Here is a 22,663-nt window from a genome sequence, read left to right as displayed (position 1 = left end):
CTACATGTCAATTGACATGATCATATGATTTTCCTTCTTTAGCCTATTGATATGGGGGAAAATCAACTACTTTAATTGATTTTCAAATATTGAACCAGCTTCTCATACCTGGAACAAATCTCACTTGGTTGTGATGTATTATAGCTTATATACATTGATGGATTTGATTTGCTAATATTTTATTGAGGATTTTTCTGTGAAATGCACATGTTACTAGTGCTTTCAATGAATTTGTGAATAGTAAATATCCCTAATTTTATTTCTCTGATTATGGCTTTTTTGCTCTCATTCTCAAATAATTTTGCTGGATAAATAAATATTGGTTGATGGTAATTTTTTCCCCTTGGATTTTGAAGATGCTGCTTCATTGCTTTCTGACTTCTTGGCTTATAAACTCATGTTCTTGTAGAGTTTTCTTTTCTTTGTAAGTAACCTATCACTTCTTTCTGACAGCTTTTTAAGGTTTTCTTTTGATCTTTGATGTCTTACAGTTTCTCCACAATGGGCCTATGTGTTAATATTTTTATTATTCTTATTCTTGCTTGGAATTTTGTTTGCTTTTTCAATCTTAAGACTCAAGCTTGTCTTCAGTTCTAGAAAATGTCTCATCCATTCTCTTAACCACTATTGTCTTTTCCCAACTTTTTTCTAGTCTTCCAGCATTCCTATTAGATACAGGGGGTCTCAAGTCATTTTATCCTGTCTCTGAGGTGCCCTCTCCTATCTTCTTTATGTCTCCTCAGACTGTGAGATTTCCTCACATTTATATTTTAGTTGACTGTTTCTCTCTTCAGCTGAATAATCTGCATTAGAGGTTTCAATGATCCTGATTATGTTTATGCAAATTTATAGGCTTGGTGTGGTCATCACTAATATTGTTCACAAAGATTCTAGGACCATTGTTGGACTGCACTTCCTTGTCCTCTTTGCAGGGAAGCATGGCCTTGTGACTTCTTTTAACTCAAGCATCACTTCTTGCAGAAGCTTTATGAGCCAAAGCGAGATTCATTACACTCCCTTTATCCTGCTTCGGTGATGTGTTACGATGGGGCCTCCAACAGCAATGGGACCCCATGGCTGTGACAGGCAGGAGCTCCTGCCAACCTGCACTGGACACGCAGCTTCAGCAAAGAACAAACAGTGGTTGTGATACATGCCACTGAGATTTGGGGGTTGTTTCTTACTGCGGATCACCTTGCCTATCCTGACTGATACTCTTGGGGAGTCCCTGGAATGCAGGTGGTGAAAGTTCAGGCTCCATCCCTGTGCATGGTTCCAGTCTAGAGCTTTTTGTTTCTCCCAGATTTTTTCTTTTCTGCCCCAATGCCCAGGTCAGAGGCAAACTTCTTTCCTTCTTTCCTGGGCTGTGAGCAGAGTCCTCCCCTCCCTCTGCTGATTTTTTTAATTTATTTACTTTATCTGAACCTCTAGGCTATTTATGTGGAAGCCATCAGTCCACCTTTCTGTTCATTTTTCTGTTATGTAAGTGTCAGGGTCCTACTAGCTCAAGGGCCTGGTACCCATCTCAGAAATATCCACATTCATAGTCATTTCCACTTTGATATTCTTCTGCACTTCTGGAATCTGGAGATTTCCTGTCCTTTCTTTCAAACTTACCAAGTATTAATTTTTTGTTGCTGCTATATTTCATCCTGTGTGTTTGTAGTCATAGGGTACTATTAGTACTCTGAGCTCCCTCATGCTGCCATGTTGCTAGAAATTCTCCTAAGATCATCTTCACTACTATCATAATTCCTGTATCTTCCAGACTCCTTCTGAAGCATTATCCACGTTCACCTTAACATTAACTGTCTCCCTCCTAGGATGCCTTGGTCACACTCTTAGAGCTGATGAACCCAGGACCCAAGAGACAGGGATCCACGAAAACAATGCAACGTGCAATGGCCTTTAGAACCTAGAGATGATGTCTAATGTAACCCAAAATGTAATTTAAAGACAGGTTATTTATGAGAATAAAGACTATCAGAATTCAACCAACCAACCTAAAATGTCAATTACCATAAAATAACTTATAAACTTAGCAAATGAAATGTAGTGTGAAAGGACAATGATAAACACTCGTTTTGAACTGGGGGAAAGATGAGGTGATCTGTGTGAATTAACTTCATAGATAAAAAGGACAAAAGCGAACATATCTCAAACAGGAAATGTCTTGATTTTATCCATTCTCATGTAAACATTTCTAAATGAAATTCATAATGTCTTATCTTAGAAAACAGAATGTAATGGACGTTTTTTTTCTTTGTAACTCAGGTCATCATTCTGACCATCAGCTAATTCACAGAGCACTTACTATGCACTAAGGCACTCTATTAGGAACATTAACTACACGATCTCACTTGCTCCTTACAACTATGGTTGGGCTGACCCTTCAACAACATGGCTCCAATTGTGGGCATCCACTTATATGTGGCTTTTCTTCTGCCACCCCTGTGACAGGAAGACCAACCCCTCCACTTCCACCTCCTCCTCAGCCTACTCAATGTGAAGATGATGAGGATGAAGACCTTTATGATGATCCACTTCCCCTTAATGAATAGAAAACATATCTTCTCTTCCTTATGATTTTCTTTTTCTTTTTTTTTTTTTTTTTTTGAGACAGAGTCTCACTTTGTTGCCCGGGCTAGAGTGCCATGGCATCAGCCTAGCTCACAGCAACCTCAAACTCCTGGGCTCAAGCGATCCTCCTGCCTCAGCCTCCCGAGCAGCTGGGACTACAGGCATGCGCCACCATGCCTGGCTAATTTTTCTATATATATATTTAGCTGTCCATGTAATTTCTTTCTATTTTTAGCAGAGACGGGGTCTCACTCTTGCTCATGCTGGTCTCAAACTCCTGAGCTCAAATGATCCTCCCGCCTCGGCCTCCCAGAGTGCTCAGATTACAGGTGTGAGTCACCGCAGCTGGCCTGATTTTCTGAATAACATTCTCTTTTCTGTAGCTCACTTTTTTGTAAGAATACAGTATAGAATACATATAACATACAAAGTATGTGTTCATCAACTGTTTATGTTATTGGTGAGGTCAACAGTAGGCTATTAGTAGTCAAGTTTTGGGGAGTCAAAAGTTATATATACAGGTAGAACACAGGGTAGAATAACTTCCATGGAGAGAAATATACCACTGTGGATCCAGCTCAACTTCAGGGGAGTTTGAGTGATCACTACATGGTCATTTATACACTATTTGTAGAAACTTCTTATTATAGTTACGGCCCTCATGAGAGATCTTCCCCTTTCCAAACTGTCAAATTCTATTCATCCTTCAAAACCCAAATTGAATGCCACTTTTCATTAAAAACTCCCCAAGTTATCCCAGTCAGAATTTCTTTCTTTCTCTTTTTCACTTTTAGTACAATGCAGTGCTTAAGTATATAGGCTCTGGAGACAGACCACCTGGGTTCCAATCCTGGCTTTGCTGCTTGACGTGTTAGACGCTGCCTGGTATACAGTAAGGGCTTAGTAAACATTAGCTACTACTGTGTCATTTGCATTCATACCTTGGGTTAGAGTTTCTTACATATACACCCTCTCCATTAGAGCACAAACTCCTGTGTGGCAGAAACCAACCTTACTTTAATGTCAAAACACCTACAGAACCCAAATTCTGCTTATGGCCTATTCTGCTAACATTCTCATCACCTCTGGATTATTGCAAGATTTGGAACTGATCTCCCAACTTTTGCCCATGCTACCTTGAGTCTGCTCCAAAGTTGGCAGCCAGAATACAACCTTTAAATCTAAAGTGGCCCCACTGATCCTAACCGGGCAATGTAGCCGTTTTCATTCCAGTGTGGCCAACGGAGCCAGAGTCTTTGCTGTTGGAAATGTCACATTATTCAGCCCGTTACCTCTCTGACCTCATCACTGGCCGCTCCATCTGCCTTGAATTCTCTTCCCTTGATATCTGCGTGGCTTACACATTCACACGCTCCGGGTCAGGGCTCAAATGCCACGTTCCTAGTGAGGCTTTCCCCGTCTGCCCTTTGTAAAATTACAACTCCCCCATGATCATCTCTTTGGCACACCCCGTATCCCTTCTCCTGTTTTGTTTTCCTCCACAGCACTTATACTATCTATTGTATATTTTATTTATTGTCTACCTCCTCTAACAGAATAGAAGCTCCAAAAGTTCAGAGGTTTGCGGCTCTTTTATCGATTGCACTCAAGGTTGCCTAGCACTCTGGGTGCCTAGTAGGTACTGGGTATTTCTTAAAAGAATGATTTTCCTTCTTCCTACCTAATAGAGCACCATGTACATTGCAGGCATATAATACATATTTTTAGTTGAACTTTAACTCTGAAAAAGGCTCCTGTATTATGTGACTCTTTTTATGAATGCAAATAGAAGCACAAGAAAGCGCCTAACCCTGGAGTCACGGAAGACCAGTTACTGAACCAAAGCATAAAGCATCTTGTCCCAGGGGAACTTTATTCCCCGGTATAATCTTCAGGCGCACTGGCCTTACCCATTTGTCCTCTGCCTTGTCCACTCCACGAACAGTATTGATGTCTGGGTGCTAAACTGACCATGCTTGGGGCCAGGGGGCCCGTGGAGCAGGTCAAGGGCAAGACACTGTATAGGAAATCCCTCAGTTAGGTAACTCGGGATGTGTGCAAAGTGGCTTGAAGTCACTTGAAAAGATTGCCACCCAACACCCAAGAAACGGGTCAGAGGTAGGATGGTGAGTCTAAGCACATTTCTAAGGGTATCAAGCTGGGAGATGATGAGGCAGATAAAGTTGGTTCCCAGATCAAGTATGGAGCAAAAATGGGAACAGCAAGGAGCAGAGGAAGAGACAGAGCTAGGTCAGCAGGATGGCTCCAAGCTTCACCACGGGAAGGACGCGGATCCCCAAACCTCTTGTGAGGGCCATGCTAGTCGTGTGTGCTGAGACTGAGTATGTCTAGTTTAAGGACATGATTCAGGCCAGACCTCTGCATTTCCCCTGTAGGAAGGCCTCTGTATTTTCCTGCCAAAGTATAGTGACAACGTTCTATCCTCTACTGGGGACTGATTAAAGCGCCCTCGTGTGGTGCTGCATTGTAACAACACTTTCATTCTTTCCCAGGCACACTGTCACCCTACACAAGGGGTCCCCTGGCCTGCAGTGTCAGTGCCACCTGGGAACTGAGATGCAAATTCTCAGGTCCCACTCCAGATCTCCTGAATCAGAAACTCAAGGAGGTAGAGCTAGAAATCCGTGTTTTAACAAGTTCTCTGCTAAAGTTTGAGAACCACTGTTCTAAATAAGTGTCATGAAAAGAGAAGACAACAGGTTAGGAGACAGGCCGGCAGGGTGGGCGCTATTTCTGAACGCAGATGTGGGAAACTGTGGCTGGGGGTGAATCTCATCAGCGCGGGCAGCAGGGATGAGGATCTGAGGGGAGAAACTGCTGGAACAGCCAGGCCAGGGTGGCTGGGTGTAATCACAGCTTCATCTGTGAAGTCTTTGATTTATGGCTATTTTAAAGCTGGTCCTTACATGGCTACCATGTGGCTTTAGTTATACTGGAAATTCCTTAAATACAAGAACCAGATTTCATGGTTTTTTGTTTTTAAATAACTCACCCTGGCACCTTTACCAGTGCCAGAAACCGAGCTGATTCTTAATAAATACATGAATGAAGACAAAGATTAAGAGTGGGCAAAACTTGGGGTGGAGGGAAGGAGCGAAGGATTTATTTTTATCATATTCAGCTTTCTATTACTGGGTGACGTTTAGCCAGAGATGTCTGAAAGCCAATTAACACCTTAGAAAATTCTGCAAATGAGAAGTTGGTAGGAATATCATTTTTAATGACATGACCAAACTTTTCAGAAGCCAAACTCAGCATGATGAAGATACAAGCTTTTCTTGATGGGACACAGTTAAATCAGTGGCATGTCAAACAAGCACTGTTTGCTAAACTTGAGAATTGCCACAAAGAAAAGTAGTCAGAGAAGTCGAGTCTGTATCTCAACTTTTCGAATTTCCCCTCGTGATGCTAAGAAAGCGAGTTGATGTGCTGGGATAAAAACAAAATTAAAACAAACAGACAACTTGACAAACAGAATGTTAATGTCTTGAAGAAAGACACACAATATGTTTGTGACAACTGGCATAAGCCCGACTTTCCCCGCAAAGGAGAAAGAAGTGGCATTTGTTCAGGCTGCCACATCAACGTCCCGCAGGCTGTGGGGCTTACACAACAGACATTTATTTTGTCACTATTCAAGAGCAAGTGTGGGCATGGTTGGTTTCTTCTGAGGCCGCTGTCCTTGGCTTGTGGATGGCTTCCTTCTTCCTGTGGGTCTTTGTACGTGTCTGTGTCTGAATCTGCTCTTCTTATAAGGACACCAGTCATATTGGATTAGGACACACCCTCATGACCTCATTTTAACTGACTCACCTCTTTAAAGATCCTACCTCCAAAAATACAGCCAGAGTTCTGAAGTATTGGGAGTTAGGACTTCAAAATGGGAATCCGGGAGGGGCAGACACAATTCAGCCCATAATAGCCCCTTAGAGAGTGACACATTCTCCCAAGAAACTAAATACCAGCATGATGCTGCGTCTAGGGCTCACCTGCTGTGCTGCACAAAAGCAGCTTTCCCAGTTGGAAAGTCTGGTCCCCCCCTGCTCCAGACAGGACCTTGACCCCAGCCCTGCTAAGTCTCAACCCCACATCAGGAGTGAACTTGAGAAATCTGGACTGCAGTGGACCAGAAACCTTCACCAACTCCTTTGCCTAAGGAGACATACGTCTAGTCTCTAGCAATGCAGAATGTGCCTTTCCATGCTCTTATACTCCACCTGAAATGGGGGAAACTGCCAGAAGTCTCAGTTTATGGTTATCAGCAGGCAGCCTTCTGAAGGTCACTGCTAGGATGAGAACACCAAGAATGAAGTTCTACTTGGGTGTACGGCATAAGACTCGCTTGCATCTTAATTTTATTTCTAGTATGTCATAGAATATTCTTTAAAATCTGGTGCAAAAAAAATGTAGGAGTACTCATATAGAATTAAATAAACATAAAGGATCATATTTGTAAGTTAGCTTTTTAAAAACAAATTAACTTGGCAAGAAACTTTTCATTTATAAAAAATGGTGTGTGCAATGAATCCTGCATTTACCAAAACAGCAAGGCACAGTGAACAGATTTTAAGAAAGAGTTTTTGTGGCAGAGGGAAGCAAAAGAGACTGACAAACTAAATGTTTTCCCTCAGAACTAGTTAGGCAATGTTTTTTAATGTCTCATCTCTTGTTCCAACCAAACCACTGCAGAGTATCTGAGGGTATACTTCCAATCTCATTCCTGGAGAGAATGTAGAGTAGTAGCTAGTATTATTAGAACATATTAAAATTTTGGAATTTTGTCACTGTGGGAGAGATTCCTTCTCCAACTCTCTTTAGCCATTCAAGCCTTCAACAATGACCTGGCCCTCAAATACTCCTTGCCAACTGAACTTACCCACCCAGACAATTAATAGCCAAGGGCCAATCACCTGAGGGCTAAATTAATTATCAAGACTGTATCCCCACAGAATGGGAAAAAGTATTTACAAACTACTCCTCTGACAAGAGATTAGCAACCAGAATATAAAATGGGCTGAAACAACTCAACAGGAAAAAACTAAGTAATCTGATTTTTAAAAAGTGAAGGATCTGAATAGACATTTCTCAAAAGAAGACATACACATGGCCAACAGGTATACGAAAGATGCTCAACATCACTAATCCTCAGAGAAATGCAAATCTACAATGAGATATCATCTTACCCTGGTTAAAATGGCTTTTATCCAAAACACAGGCAATAACGACATGCTGGCGGGAATGTGGAGAGAGGGAAGCCTCCTACACTGTGGGTGGGAATGGAGAGTATTGCAACAACTATAGGGAACAGTATGGAGCTTCCTCAAAAAACTAAAAAACAATGCAGATGATGTGCACTCGCTAAAATGAAATAAAAATAAAAAAATTTAAAAAAGCCTAAAAGAGATAAATAAATTAATAAAAAAATAAATAAATAAAAATAAAAATAAAACCCTAAAAAACAAAACTACCATGTGACCCAGCAATCCCACTGCTGGGTATATATCTAAAAGAAAGGAATTCAGCGTATTGAAAAGATATCTGCACCCCATGTTTACTGCAGCACTATTCAGAACAGCCAAGGTATGGAATCAACCTAAGTCTCCATGTATGGATGAATGGACAAAGAAAAAGTGGTACAAATACAATATGGAATATTATTTGGCCATAAACAAGAATGAAATCCTGCCATTTGCAACAACATGGATGGAACTGGAGGACATTATGTTAAGTGAAATAAACCAGACACAGAAAGACAAATCTCTCATGTTCTCACTCATATGTGGGAGCTTTAAAGAAATATTAAATTCATGGAGATAAAAAGGAGAATGAAGGCTGGGCACGGTGGCTCACGCCTGTAATCTTAGCACTCTGGGAGGCTGAGGTGGGTGGATTGTTTGAGCTCAGGAGTTCGAGACCAGCCTGAGCAAGAGCAAGACCCCATCTCTACTAAAAATGGAAAGAAATTATATGGACAACTAAAAATATACATAGAAAAAATTAGCCGAGCATGGTGGCGCACGCCTGTAGTCCCAGCTTCTCGGGAGGCTGAGGCAGGAGGATCGCTTGAGCCCAGGAGTTTGAGGTTGCTGTGAGCTAGGCTGACACCATGGCACTCTAGCCTGGGTAACAGAGTGAGACTCTGTCTCAAAAAAAAAAAAAAAAAAAAGGAGAATGATGGTTACCAGAGGCTGGGAAGTAGGAAGGGTGGTGGGGAGGGGGATAAAGAGGAGGATGATTAGTCGGTGCAAAAATACACTTAGATAGAATGAATAAGGTCTAGTATTCAGTAGCACGATAGGGTCACTAAAGTTAACAATAATTTATTGTATATTTTTAAATAACTAAAAGAGTGGAATTGGAATGTTCTAACACAAAGAAACGATAAATGCTTGCACTGATGGATACTCCAATTACCCTGCTTTAATAATTATACATTGCATGCCTGTATCAAAATATCACATGTATCCCATAAATATGTACAGCTATTATGTATCCATAATTAAAAATAAAAAATTTTAAAAAGACTGTATCAACTCTTTCCATGTATCAAATTAGATCCCTAGAAATCAGATTCCAGATATGCCCTTCTGACAGCATGACTTAATATCATACTATGTTATTGGAGTTTTATGGTAAAGATGCAACTATATGAAAAACCTTTCATAAAACTGTTAAATATAACTGCTTATTACATAATAAGATGTCAAGAACATTAAGATATAGGAGTTCTTGGACTATAATGCTTTAAACTTTTTTTTCCTTATGAACTGGTATAAACCTCTTCTTAAATAATAAAACCCATTTAACTCCCTGCATTTCTTCTTTTTTCTTGTCTTAGCTGCAATTACAGAAATTCTCTTTATCTTAATTTTTCTGGGACCCGTATTTTATCCAACTTCTACTGTATTAATGGTTCTTATATATTTTTATTGGTTTCGATGAAGCCAAATCCAATCTATTTTAGATGTAGAGAGGTATCAACAGAAAACAGTTGCATTGTTTTTTAGTCTATGTTGTCTTTGAAGCTTGATGGAGAGTTCTTTTTAGAATTAGACTACTTTTCACATGAGAAAAAAAATTAGCTATATGTCTGGGTTAGGATGGAACATCACAGCTGTGACAGAGAGACGTATGGGAAGATTGAGTTTCTGAAATGGCTTTGGGAATATGTCACCCTTCCAGTAATTTAACCCTATGGCTCCGTCTTCAGCATTGTTTTATGTTTTAAGTTTTATGTTAACCTTGTAACGACCTGTACTCCAGGTTTAGCAACACCCTGGCTACAAAGGAAGAAAAAGAAAAAGGAGAACCCAATTCTTCTCTAAGATTCTTCTCAACGCTAAGGTGTCTCCTTCTTGTCCCCAACCACTGACAGACCCTGCAAGATAATGATGGCTCAGCAAAGGCTCAGACCCTTAGCATTGATCAAAACATCCCTTCTCCTCAGTCTGCAGAGAAATCCTAGAAGATATTGGTAATGGGCATAGAACCTCTCAGGTCCAAATGAACTAAACAATTTCTTCAAAGTTTCAGAAATCTACTCTAGAGTTTCAACCCAGGAATTTTAATAGCGAAAGATTTCTAAAGATATCCAACTAATAAGTACTTTATTTTTTAAAGTAAACACAAACGCATCATGAGTCTACACAATCTTTTACTAGAACATTCTTTCTCATGTGTGAATTGACAGCCAAGTGCGTAAATTTGGATCAGTACTCCCTTCTCACAGCAGAACTCATGTATGAAAATCCTGGTCTGTAAAGGACAAATCGGGGGTGATGACTTGCATCTCAAATGCATGTTTCGCTACGCTAAAGGGTTTCTTGACGTATTTCTTCCAATGGTTAATTGCCCGCCCCCAATCCATGTTGTATTTAAAGATTGATTCAGTTCACAAAGACATTCATTACATCAAATGCGAGAAAACTAAGAGGCAATCTGTGACTTACCCGACAGAGCCAAATGATAAGCACTTGAGGATTCCCGCTGTATAGAGGAAATTTCCTTATAATCCAACTGTCCTCCCTTCCTTCCTTCCTTCCTTCCTTCTTTCCTTCCTTCCTTCCTTCTACCACTGGCCTATTTAATTTCTTTTTCTTATTGTGTGTATGGGTTTGATTTTATTTACCAGCTTACCGTAAGCTTATTCTTCAGATGAAATATTACGCAAACTGCAATATTTATAGCAGAGAAAACTCCATAGAACTCGAGTGTTCTCTAGAACAGTTTGAAAACCACACCTTCGCTCACTGCCCGTCCTCCACAAGCCATCAGGCTATCCCTGCCAGCACTTGCTGTATTTCCCGAAACACACAGACGAGGCTGCACTACAACACGCACAAATACAGTAAATCAGACCCCTGTCAGCCAGGGTTCAGGTGCAGAGAACTGAACCGGCTCCAGCTAGTTAAAGAAAAAATGGATTTATTAAATGGCTCGCAGAATCACTGCGCTGGGTTTTCACGGTACAGCTGGGCCACCGCACAACCTGTTTGACAAAGAGGATGCTTCCTGCCACCCTGGTCAGGTGTGACTCCAAAGCCATGCTGCCTGGATCAGGAAGCTTCCAGTACTGTTGCAGAGATGGGCCACACTTGCACCCTCCTTGCTAGAAAAACCAGATGCTCCGGCCCTGGACTCTCAGCCCTATCTGGTTAGTGACTATGCCCTGGGGCCTTGGCAAATGATAATGAAGAAAACCCAAAAGCCTCCCAGCATGCCTTGCTTCCCACCTTCCAGAAACCAGTGCATTTGATATTCTAGAAAGTTCACTGTGGGGGAGGCTGGTGTAGGTGATTCCAGCTTATCACCCTGTCCACCCACTTGGGCCAGGGCGCTGGCATATTCTGGCATGTTCTTTCCTAGCACCCTAGAAAAGGTCAGGGATGTGCCCCAAACCTACTGACCTGCTATGAAACCCTCCTCTGCAAATTTTTGTTTTTATATTATCTTTCCATTACTACCATTGCTTAGGAAAACAAACTTCATAAGCGTTTCACTTACTCTATGGAGCAATACCTTTTTTTCATTTGTAAAACATAAATAATAAATTTAAAAAAATATTAATTTTTAAATAATCAAGGGATAACTGAAACCATCTCATACTCAAGCAATCTAATACTAGTCTCACAGTCGTTGCACACACTTCCTCTGGGCTCTCCTCTTTGGAGACTGATATTTCCTCAATCCTTTGCCCTGACTTCCTACCCAGCCTCACACGTGCACCGGATGGCAGATTCTGGCAACCACAAACCTTCTTGTCCTTAAATCCCCATAGGGAATGATAACCATCAAAGTCACCACCTTGGCAAAAAAGACCAGCCACATAGCTACTAGGGAGCTTCTCCCACAATTAGTCTAAAATCCTCCCACGCCATTGACAATCATTTCTGCTTTTTCAGTCTGAGTGTTAAGAGGTAGTTTGTTCTAGAAACAGTAACACCTCCAGCTGCTGGGCAGTAAGGGAGGTCTCTTTCCTAAAGCCATCCATTCAGAATACGGTCGACAAAGGAATCTGGCTGTGTCTAGATTGTGCTTGTTTTCACATGAGTTTTATTTTCAAATTCCTGAGGGCACACAGAAGGGTGGGAACATCTTGTGGCTACCCTTTCCCGGAAGGCCGACTGCAGAGCAGCCAGACACCAGCCACGGCCCGGGGTCACATTCCAGACAGGCATTTATCAGACGGCAGCACCGTGATTAAAAGGAACCTACTCCATCATTAAGACACCAGATCTAATATCAGCTGGACAATTCTTCATGGAAATTATTTCTGAAAACCAAACTCTACTGGAAGGCAGTTTTCACTTTTATTTTTTAGGCCTCTTTTCTCCTTATCTTTTCCATTTTCACTGAAGACAGGGAAAGAGAAATGTCATAAATTCCACTGAAAGGATTTCTGCTGGACCCTGAATGGGTAGAATGAGCAGAGAACCCGCCACTCCGTAGAAGTAAAGATTTGGAGATAAAAGGTCATCAGAATCTGGTCATGGGATTAATCAGAGCCCTGAGCCAATTCCTTTCTTTATTTACCTTTCTGCTTTGTAAGTCTCCAAGACTGGTGAGTGGGCTCTCAGCCTCAGAAAGGACTTGTGTTTTGCTGTTATTTGGCCCTGCCTGCAGCAGCAGAATGCTTCTCCCGAAAAAGCAGTGCACACCCTGCATCCCAGGACAGCATCCGAGGGCCGGCTTACTGCTCCCCGTTCTCTCCCCGGCGTGTGTTCTGAAAGCATCTGCAAAATGCACCGTGCCCAGCCTCCCTGCGTTCCTCCGAGTCCCAAAATACACTGAAGCTAGACAAATGAGGGATTACTCAAGGGGAAGAATCATGAGGCCGGCAGGTTTATCTCTAAGCACAGCCAGCCTGAAGCGAGGGAAGGTGTCGTCCCTCCCACGAGGCGGATGGGTTGAGGATTCCGTGGGTCCAGGCTCCACCCTTGGGGTGCTCAAGCCTCCCCTCAGTGCTGTGCTGCCCGAGCCGGGGAAGGACTCAAGGGACAAACTGAGCCACGTGCAGAGGTGCAGCCCGAGGCCTGGGCTCTCTCCTGTCACTCTGGGCTCCATGGCTGGGGGCCGGCAGCAACTGCATCTGACGATCCCCGGGTGACATGCAGTGCCGGTGCTGAGGTGAGGCCTGTGCTTCCAGAGAAAGATATAAGGGGGCCCCAAAACTCAGTAATCATGATAAATAATATCTTACTGCACTGTTTTTAAAAATCAAAATTAATGCAAGAATCCATGATGGAACAAAACTAAACACCATCTTCCCATATAACCCAGCAATAGCGCTCCTTGGTGTCTATCCCAAAGGAGTGAAAAGTGACATCCACACAAAAACTTGTGCAGGGACATTTATAGCAACTTTATTTATAATTGCCAAGACTTGGCAGCAACCCTGATGTCCTTCAGTAAGTGAATAAATAAATAAACGGTGGTCCATCCAGACAACAGAATGTTATTCAGATGCTAAAATGAAATGAGCTATCAAGCCATGGAAATACAGGGAGGAAGCTTCAATGCATATTACTAAGTGAAAGAAGCTAATCTGAAAAGCCTACATACGGTAGGATTCCCACTATATGACATTCTGGAAACAGCAAAACTATGGAGACACTGTAAAGATCAGAGGTTGTCAGGGGTTGGCGGCAGGGAGGGTGGACAGGCAGAGCACAGAGGACTGTCAGGGCGGTGAACCCCTCCGTGTGACACTGCAATGGCAGAATCATGGCATTACATGTCTGTCCCTAGGAATGAACCCGAATATAAGCTACCGACTCTGGGTGACAACGACGTGTCCAGTAGCTTCATGGATTATAATACATGTGCCACTCTGGTGGGACATGTGGATAGCAGGGGAGGCTGTGCTTGTGTAGGGGCTGCAGCCATTTGGGGACTCTCTAAACTTTCCACTCAATCTTGTTGCAAACGCAAAATTGCTCTCAAAAAAACAAAGTCTTTAATTTAAAAAAAAAATCCCTCATGAACAGACCATCAAAAATTTAAGTACAGACAAGATGAACATGGCTTCATGGGAGATCTTAAAACTCTGTGGGTTAAGAGAAAATGACAACGTACAGATGCCGAAAGACACCCAGGGCTTCCAAATGGCACCAACAGTGGGTTTCCAGGAGGTCACAGCTCAGTGTCCAGTGTGCAGCCCCTGGGGGGTCACAGCTGTGCTTCTGGGCCACCCAGGTGCTGGGAGACACCGCTGCTCATGGCCCCGGCTCTCCAGGGACCGCCACTGGTCCCAGGGCACTGTGTGTCTGCGTGCTAAATAAGGCCAGACACGTGGAGAGTTTCCCAGAGAGGAGGCTGAGGAAGGCCCTTGGGAGGGAGATTGCATTTAGATTCCCCATGACTCACACTTTCCGCTTTATTTCCCACCCAGGCCCAGATGGATCACGCCATGAGGGCCAGGTGCAGTGGGGAGGACATTCCCAAATTCACCTCAAAGAGGCGGTCAAGGCCAGCACCAACCCCCCTGGCCCGGGGCCAGACTCATCTTCTGGGAACTGGGCTCCCCTTGCTTTGGCAAGAAGCGTCTCATTTCTCTCCTCTCTTCTCACTGGGTTCCTTTGTTTCTATCCAGGAGTTATGAAAGTCACAGGCCAAAAAGCCCCCCGAATCATGACAGCAGAATAAACAGCTCTGATATATTTTTTCTGCCAGCCACGACAGCAACCACCAGCACTTTACAGCAAGGGGTGCAGGGTACTCTGCAGAAGCTCAGCCGCCCCTGCATGAAAACAACCGCCACCCTCAGAATTCCTTGGGCAAGGCTGCCCCCAGCTCCAGCAGCCTCTATGCTCCGTCCCTGAACTTGGCCAGTATCTGCCAAACCCTCTTGGCTGCCAGAGGAAAATTCCTGCCTTCAAGACAAAGGCTCCATTATCCAACAGACCCAAGGTTGCCTAGGTATGGGGGAAGGTGAATAGGTATTTATTCTTATCTTCATCTTACTTTGCAAAGCAGAAGCTATCTTTCCAGAGACCTGAACTTCACTCATTTCCTGCAAAGCACAAAGGAGAAATTCCACTCCTTGCCCGGCTCCTGCATGAGTGTGATTGGTGTTGAGAAAGCGCAAATTCCTTTAATCCAGATGGAAAGTCCCAGCCTGGGGGCGGTGTGGCAGCCTCAGGCATCTTGACATTGTCCTGGCCCAGTGTGTTCCTGGGGTGGGTCTCACCCCTGCAGGTCCCTGTGCCTTCATTCTGCCTGCTGCCATTTAATTAACTATGTGAGCTCAAATACACACACATAAGCAGATTTTCTGTGGTTGCCTTCTTTCATTTGTAGAATAAGGCCCCTGGATTATAACCCAAGTATACAAAATTTAACGTTAAACATTAATATTGATAATGCAAATAATAATGAATGTGGGTTTTTTTTTTTTTTTTTGACAGCTGGGACAATGTCTGAACCCAGTCTGCTCGGGGTATCATCTGTGATCGAGGAGGCAAAATCAGGGCACCTTCTCACATCTAAATCCTTATGATTTATACACTCTGATAAAGGGCCAAAAATAGAAATACAAAAAGCAAAGCAAGATAGAAAGTGACTGTCCAGTGCAAAAAAGCAAATGATACGTGGTAAACGTAGAAAGAATCCTGCATTTTGGAAAAGCTGTGCACTGCACACACTGAGCCCCTCCCAAGGTGGCGGGAACAGCCACGGAGGTGTTTGGCTACATCATCCCGCCTTGACCTGGAGCCGTTCCTACCCTTCTCTGGGCTGCCAGACAGGCGGAGCGGAGCTGGTCACAGGGCACATCCCAACCGTCCTGGCTTCCGGGACTGGGGAGGAGGTTTGCCAGGTGAGACGTAGTTCATTCTGTTGCCACGTCCTACCTGCCTCTTGGCTCGAATCGCTAATCCCAGTCAGTTCTGAATGTGCCCAACCCCAAAGACAGCGTGGACTGCACGGACTCTTTAGCAAATCCTCGATGTTTGCTATTAAACCAGTGACGTTTCCCAGTCCTAGTGTTTTTACAAATCAAGACCGAATTAACACTGAATGCAGGGCAGATGTTCTGAGTATAAAAATATATACATGCAATAATAAAGGGGCATCAGAAACCGCCTTCCCAAGCTTACCCAGAGATCTTTCTTTCGTCTGGTTGGTCGACCTCACCACGGGAAGGCTCGCTCGGGTCCGGCTGCCTCTGGAAAAAGGGCTTGGAGCGTCCCCCTCAGACATGGCTTCCAGAGAATCACCGGACGTCTCTGATAAATGCTCGATCGGGTCGGGAGGTTGAGGACTGTGAGACAGTTTGGGGCTTCTTGTCTGCAAAAAGCATTTTAAAGAGAGTGAGAAAACAGATTATTTTTAATGACGCCGAAAACATTTTCAGTGCTATCTCTGCCAGTCTGGAAAAATAATATTGCAAAAGGGTAAAAAGTCTATCAGAAAATCTGGACAAAGAAGGACAGAAACTAAAGATCCAATGTTTCAAAGTACCAGTTGTGAAAGTTACTGAAAAAACATCATATTGTCCCTGCATAACCCATTAGGATTTTCATTGCTGGACTTCTATGGTACGAATGCCATTTCGAACGGGGAGTTGAGGACAAGTGACAGTATAAGAAAGAATGATGGCAAATCAATTCCTTTTGCCAGACAAATTCGAACAGTTGCTATCACAACAGATGGGTCCGTGCACTTTCTATGCACCCAAGAGGGATGATGGCCTCACAGCAGAGTAAACTGAACACAACCAGTCCTTCAACGTCTTATAACGAGACTGTTCCCATAATCAGTAAACTAAGATTGTGAAGGAGATATTTATATCACAGTTGAATTTTTTTTTAATTTTGAGGCAGAAATCCCATAAGTAAGATTGTGTCTAGCTTTGGTTATTACTTACCTTGCCAATCAGCAGAAAGCATCTATAATAACTTGAACCCACACAGACAACATATAATTGAATTTCTCTATTAGTTATCTAGCCTGTTAGGGCAGGGGTTGAATGTATAAAATCCACATAATCTATTAACCAATAATATTCCCTGAACATGACTATAAGTTGAGCACTGTGGGAGACTCAGAAAAACAGACACTATGTTGGCTGATGTCAAAGAGTTACTAAACTAATTGGTGAAATTCAGGAAACACAACAAATAATACAAGACAGTGCATACGTGCAAATTATGACCTGTGTGGCACATCCATTCATCTTTCAGCAAACACCTATTGGGCCCCTTCTGTGTTCCAGGCACTGTGCTAGGTACTGGGTACAGAATGATGCACAAAATAGACACGACTTCTGCCCTGATGGTGCGTGCTTACAACCTAGAAAAAGGACAGGCATCAAAGACAAATTAAAGGAGCAATAAGAGCGTGCAGCCCAGACTGGAGGTGGTGGGGTGTGTATGGGTGGAGAGTCGGGAAAGTACATCAACTCTGATCTCAAGGAAGACGAAAGTTGGGGGGAAGGAACAAGCCAGAGAGTAGGTGTGAAGAGAGAGAAAGGCATTCTAGGCACAGGAACGGCATGTGCAAAGCCCCTGAGGCAGAGAAAAGGGGCACGCATGGGAGGCCTGGTGGGGCAGAGACCAGATCACACATGACCTTGGAATCATCATAATTCTCAATTTGACTCTAGGGTCATAGAATGTCACTGAAGTATTCAGACAGGGAAAGGGGAAGGAAGGAGCAGAATCAGATACATAATTTAGACGATCACTTGGGCTACTGTGTGGAGACAGGAGATTATACATGTGGAAGAGCTGAGAAAGTGAGCTGGTGAAATTTTGATTAGGTTGAGTGAATGCATCATCTCAACTTTCTGTCCCCGTTCCCCAGCCCTGACTTGCACGACATGATCCCAGACACCTTCTGGGAGGCAAACTGGCCTGAATGCATCGGGCAGGTGAGTTTTACTAAGATGGCAACGGTGCTGCAGGGCTGGTGGTAAGATGTAGGCCATCTCTGTATCCCAGGAGCTGGGTTTGTGCGTTTGTTTGCATTTCTTAATTTCCTTTCAATCTTCCTAAGGCTGCCAAATGCACTTTGAAGTTAAGTGCCAAGGCACTTAGCTCTTCAGGCAGGGCCAGCTTCCTAGGGGAGCAACCAGTGTGCTCACACGGGGCCCTGTGCTTGAGAGGGTCTGTGCTTGGTTTCATGGTCTGCAGCCGCTTCTGGAACAAGGTACCCTGCAAAGTCTGTAGCGCATCCTGACTCAAGGCCCTGGCTACACGACTCTTTCAGGGATGCCCCAGGGGTACCTGATACTCCAGGGGAACTCTTGGAGCACGGAATGGTCAGCTTCTTCCCCTCTTTCTTGCTAAAAGCACAAGGAGACCAGACCCCTGCGGGCGCAGCACCATGGCACTATCCAGACACCGCACCTTGCTACGCCTCTCAGGATCTTCCCACAGAGGGAAGCGGAGTAAGCTCAGTACTTCCTCCCCTGTGTCCCTTTGGGGACGTGGCTCCAAGGAGATGCCTGGGTGGTTCCACAGGAAACTCAGCTCAGCTTACATGCCAATATCACAGCCAGAAAGGACACCCATGAACAGTCAAATTATCTCTTTGGGTTAATTTTTCTACGCAAGTCCCCAAAGTGGTTTATTCCCAGCTTATTTTTCATAAAGTCTGTTTCTGTTATGGGAATCTGGCTTTTGCACATGTTACAAGTATTATTTGACTAGGAAAATCAGCCCTGAATCACGGCCCAGTTCACCAAGATTTAGACAACTTCATGGGGTCCTCAGTGAAGCTTCCTAGTTCCTATGCTCAGCAGTATCAAGCTGCGATGTCCTCATCCCAGACTTAAAAAAAAGAAGATATATTCAGTTTGGCAAGATAGCCAAGGAATAATATTACTTTAAACAACATGGCTACATTTACAACCTCTGCTGTTCTGTCATCTTTTGCAGCCGAGGGCAGACACCACACGTCTGATGAGTTGTCATTTTCCATTGCAGAAGGCAATAATCCTTGAAGAAAATCAAAATCCAATCTCTATTTCTCGTTCAGGGTCATTGTGGTGGTGTGCAGAAAAACAGAGACGTAGGGCTAAACCTTGTTTTTCCCCCTAACTTCCTATACATAACTATTCAGCTCCAGATGTAAACTACTCTCGTTTTTTCTGTTATTCACTTTCTCCCTGAAAACCATCACTGCATATTAGCAATCTCCTCACATGCGGCATCCTCCCCTCTGATGCCAGCTCACCGCTGAGCCATCATTTAGTTCAGAGAAATGACAATGGAAATTGCTGACACTTGCTCCAGATACTCTGTGATTTAATATATCGGGAAAAAAAAGTCAGCAACCATTTGGGGCAGGACCCCTGCACTCAGGACTATACTAGGCACAAGGGGGTAAGTGCTATGCACGGTTCTTGAACTCACCAGGCAATTGAGGTACATTTGGGGCCAAGGACAATATACACACAACAGCTGGACAAAAAAAGCCAAGTGGGGCACACCCCGAGTGCAGATGGGGCTGCCATTAAAGGGTGGGCCAGGAGAGGAGGAAGAGTGTGGGTGGGGGGTGCTGGGGGTGGCCCTGGGCAGGGCGACAGAACATAAGGCCACCCACTCCTGGCCTGGTCTCCCTTGACTGGACAAAGCAGTAGCCTCTGATCATAGCTGGACCAATCAAATTCCCTTCCCTGGAAATGACCACCCGGGACACGGGATCTATCAGTCAGTGACTATGAAGAACTGGAAATGTGAGGTCATTTGAAGATGTGGCTGAAATGGGCAGAGAAAGTGACACAGAGAAAGAGTCTAGAGAGAGGACGGAGCCAGGCCCCCACTTCCTGTTTCCAGCAGCTGTGAGGCCCTTCCAGCAAATTCCTCTGACTAATTCCATTTTTGTTTGTACACGAGCTGGAGATGACTCTGCGCCTTGCAGGTGAACCGTCACCGACAGACACCCACCCCGACGGCTCCTCCAGCCCAGGCAGCTAAGGCGCCCACACATTTATAGTATCAGTGATGACCCTGGAGACAGCTACCTTCTTTGGAGCTGTAGTTCCTACTATTTCGTATTTCTTTTTTTCTTTTTTTTTTGAGACAAAGTCTCGCTCTGTTGCCCAGGCTAGAGTGAGTGCCGTGGTGTCAGCCTAGCTCACAGCAACCTCAAACTCCTGGGCTCAAGCAATCCTCCTGCCTCAGCCTCCCAAGTAGCTGGGACTACAGGCATGCGCCACCATGCCCGTCTAATTTTTTTTCCTATATATATTTTTAGTTGGCCAGATAATTTCTTTCTATTTTTAGTAGAGATGGGGTCTTGCTCTTGCTCAGGCTGGCTATGTCGTATTTCATGGACTAAAATTTCTTAAAAAAATACAACATGGGGGTTACAGTATAGGGATGTTGATTTCATTAGGGAAAGTGAGAGGCATTAAAAAAACCATTCTCTCTGTGGTATCATTATTATCATAAGAAAGGAAAGATATTTTAATACTAAAAAAAGGAGGCAGTATACTCGCACAATTTCAGATTTGACCTAATGAAAACTCTTTATGTTGGGGTTATGGTTCTCATTTTGCCCCCAGTGAGACCTTTCCTCCTTCGTGCATGGTCCACAGCGTGGGGTTTGAAGCCTCCACCCTGAGATGCCCTAACTGGGGGGGCCGGGGGGGGAGAGCAGGAGATGGGAGGAACGAATTCTGTGCCATGTGAGAGCAGGACTCAAGTGACCATAAGAATGGATTTCCCTCCAAGCTCCACGGAGACCCATGACGCCAATCTCCCTCTGTTTTCATCACAACCTTCGAGAGGGTTCCCCAAATCACTAGATAACCCCAAACTGGCCAGCCCAAATGGGAATTCCTTTGGGGTCATGCAGGGTGGGGGTGGGCTGTATAACCAGAACCCCACTTTGTCCTTTCTATTCTTCTCTTCTTGGAAGAGGACCTCCTACCACCAAGGGATGCTGGTGAGACAGGCTCCACGCGATTTCCATCTTCTTCATGTGCCACCTACACAACTGGCTCTCCAGGAAAATGGCCTTCCTAACTCGGGGCCATGGGAAGAGATGATGAACTAACGTATCAAGAGCCTGTCGTGCTGTGCCCAGTGACTGTCACGTGGTAATCTCATTTCATCCTCCCTACACCTTCCTAACACTGGCTACTATTGAGAAAACAGAGAAGCTACGCAGCTTGCCCCTGAAATTCTAGCAAATGAAGAAACTGAGATCAAGTGTGTAGGATTCCAGCTGACATCCGAGGATGCTGGCCCTAGCTCAGTTTCTACCAAAAACTGGTCAACGTATAGCCTCACTGAGTCACAGTTTTCTCATCTGTAAGGCCAGGCACTGAACTACTTGGTATCTAAGATCTCTTTCAGGACTAAAACTTCCTAATTCTATTAATAAGACACACATCGCACAAAGAAGAAAACATCATGTCACCCCCTAAAAATGAGTTTACTGCGATTTCCTTCCAATTATTTACCCTGTACTACTCTCTAGACGTATGTAGCTGGGCAGTGCTAAGATCTAGCTTTGTGCATTTACGTCCTCAAGTGTATGCAACATAGTTGCGCAGCATTAATTTTTAAATGACTGCCACGCTTGCACTTTATCATCATGAACAAATATTTGCTGAGATGTTCGCCACGTGCACTATACCTTATGAGGGGATCACATTTATTCTTACTCTTTGCAATGCTATTGGATTTGGAGACTAAAGCCAAAGAGAAGAGAAAATTAGAGCTAGAGGCATGGATGATGTTTTTTTTTCCTTCCCGCTTTCAGACCCTTTAAACTCTAAATTGAAATGCCAAGGTCCAGAAAACGATCCTGCAAATGTAGCTTTACGTAATATATTAATTGTCAGGAAACCGCGGGGTGTCTGCCTAGCCAAGGTATTCGCTTTGCTTCAGATTACATTCTATGGTGAAAAGAAAAATCAACATTGCCTTAATGAAGTTTTCCTTCATCCTAATTAGTGCCCAATTTGCCACAGAGAATTCAGAAATATAAAGAAGCTTCCCACATGCAAATGTGTCTGGAATGACTCATTCCTCGCGCTCTTTAATTGACCTGGTTAATTTAATCATGACATGCAGACACTTTTACCCCATTTCTTTTGCTTGCGAGACCTTAATTCAAGCCTAGTCAAAATTCTGATTTCTATTGATGAGAATTTTTAGTTGCTAGGTGCCCTTATTAAAGATTCAAGGAACAAAGTATTTAGTTAACAAACAATGGATCATCCATGGACATCAGCTTTTCTCTGTCATTCCTGCTCCATGATACTCTAGCCTCCAGGAGAATGAACTAACTGTCACTAGGTAAGGTCGAAGCTTCTCAGTTTGCTTACAGAGTCCTTTCTACAATCCACATCTTTCTCCCTTCTTTGCACCTCTTTCTAGTTTTCAGTTTTTGAGTCCTATGCTGAGAACCGGGGATGGAAAGACAAACAGCTCCACCAGGCACACCTGGCTTCCATCATGCCTGTGGTCCTTACGTAAACCCAGGTGGCAGCATCAGCTCAGATCCTCCCCCTTCAGGAGGGCCACCTGCCACTCTCGGGCAAGTCTTAGGAGCCACAGCCAGGTGTGCTCTTGGAATAGCGAACCCCGGTCTCTGCACGGCTGCA

At 43.9% G+C, this 22,663-nt stretch overlaps 1 protein-coding gene across 10 annotated transcripts in view; it reads right to left on the bottom strand.

Moving 5' to 3' along the window:
* Positions 1-22,663, bottom strand: part of KIAA1217 (KIAA1217 ortholog) — a 293,787-nt gene that overhangs the window by 134,211 nt on the left and 136,913 nt on the right. For all 10 annotated transcript variants that reach the window (XM_045534890.1, XM_045534964.1, XM_045534927.1 and 7 more), the window contains exon 3: positions 16,197-16,386. In XM_045534890.1, the coding sequence (XP_045390846.1) occupies positions 16,197-16,386 (190 nt within the window). The remainder of the gene's footprint in view (positions 1-16,196; positions 16,387-22,663) is intronic.

Source organism: Lemur catta, chromosome 1, assembly GCF_020740605.2.
Source record: "Lemur catta isolate mLemCat1 chromosome 1, mLemCat1.pri, whole genome shotgun sequence".
Lineage (NCBI taxonomy): Eukaryota > Metazoa > Chordata > Mammalia > Primates > Lemuridae > Lemur > Lemur catta.
This window is presented reverse-complemented; position numbering and strand designations above follow the sequence as displayed.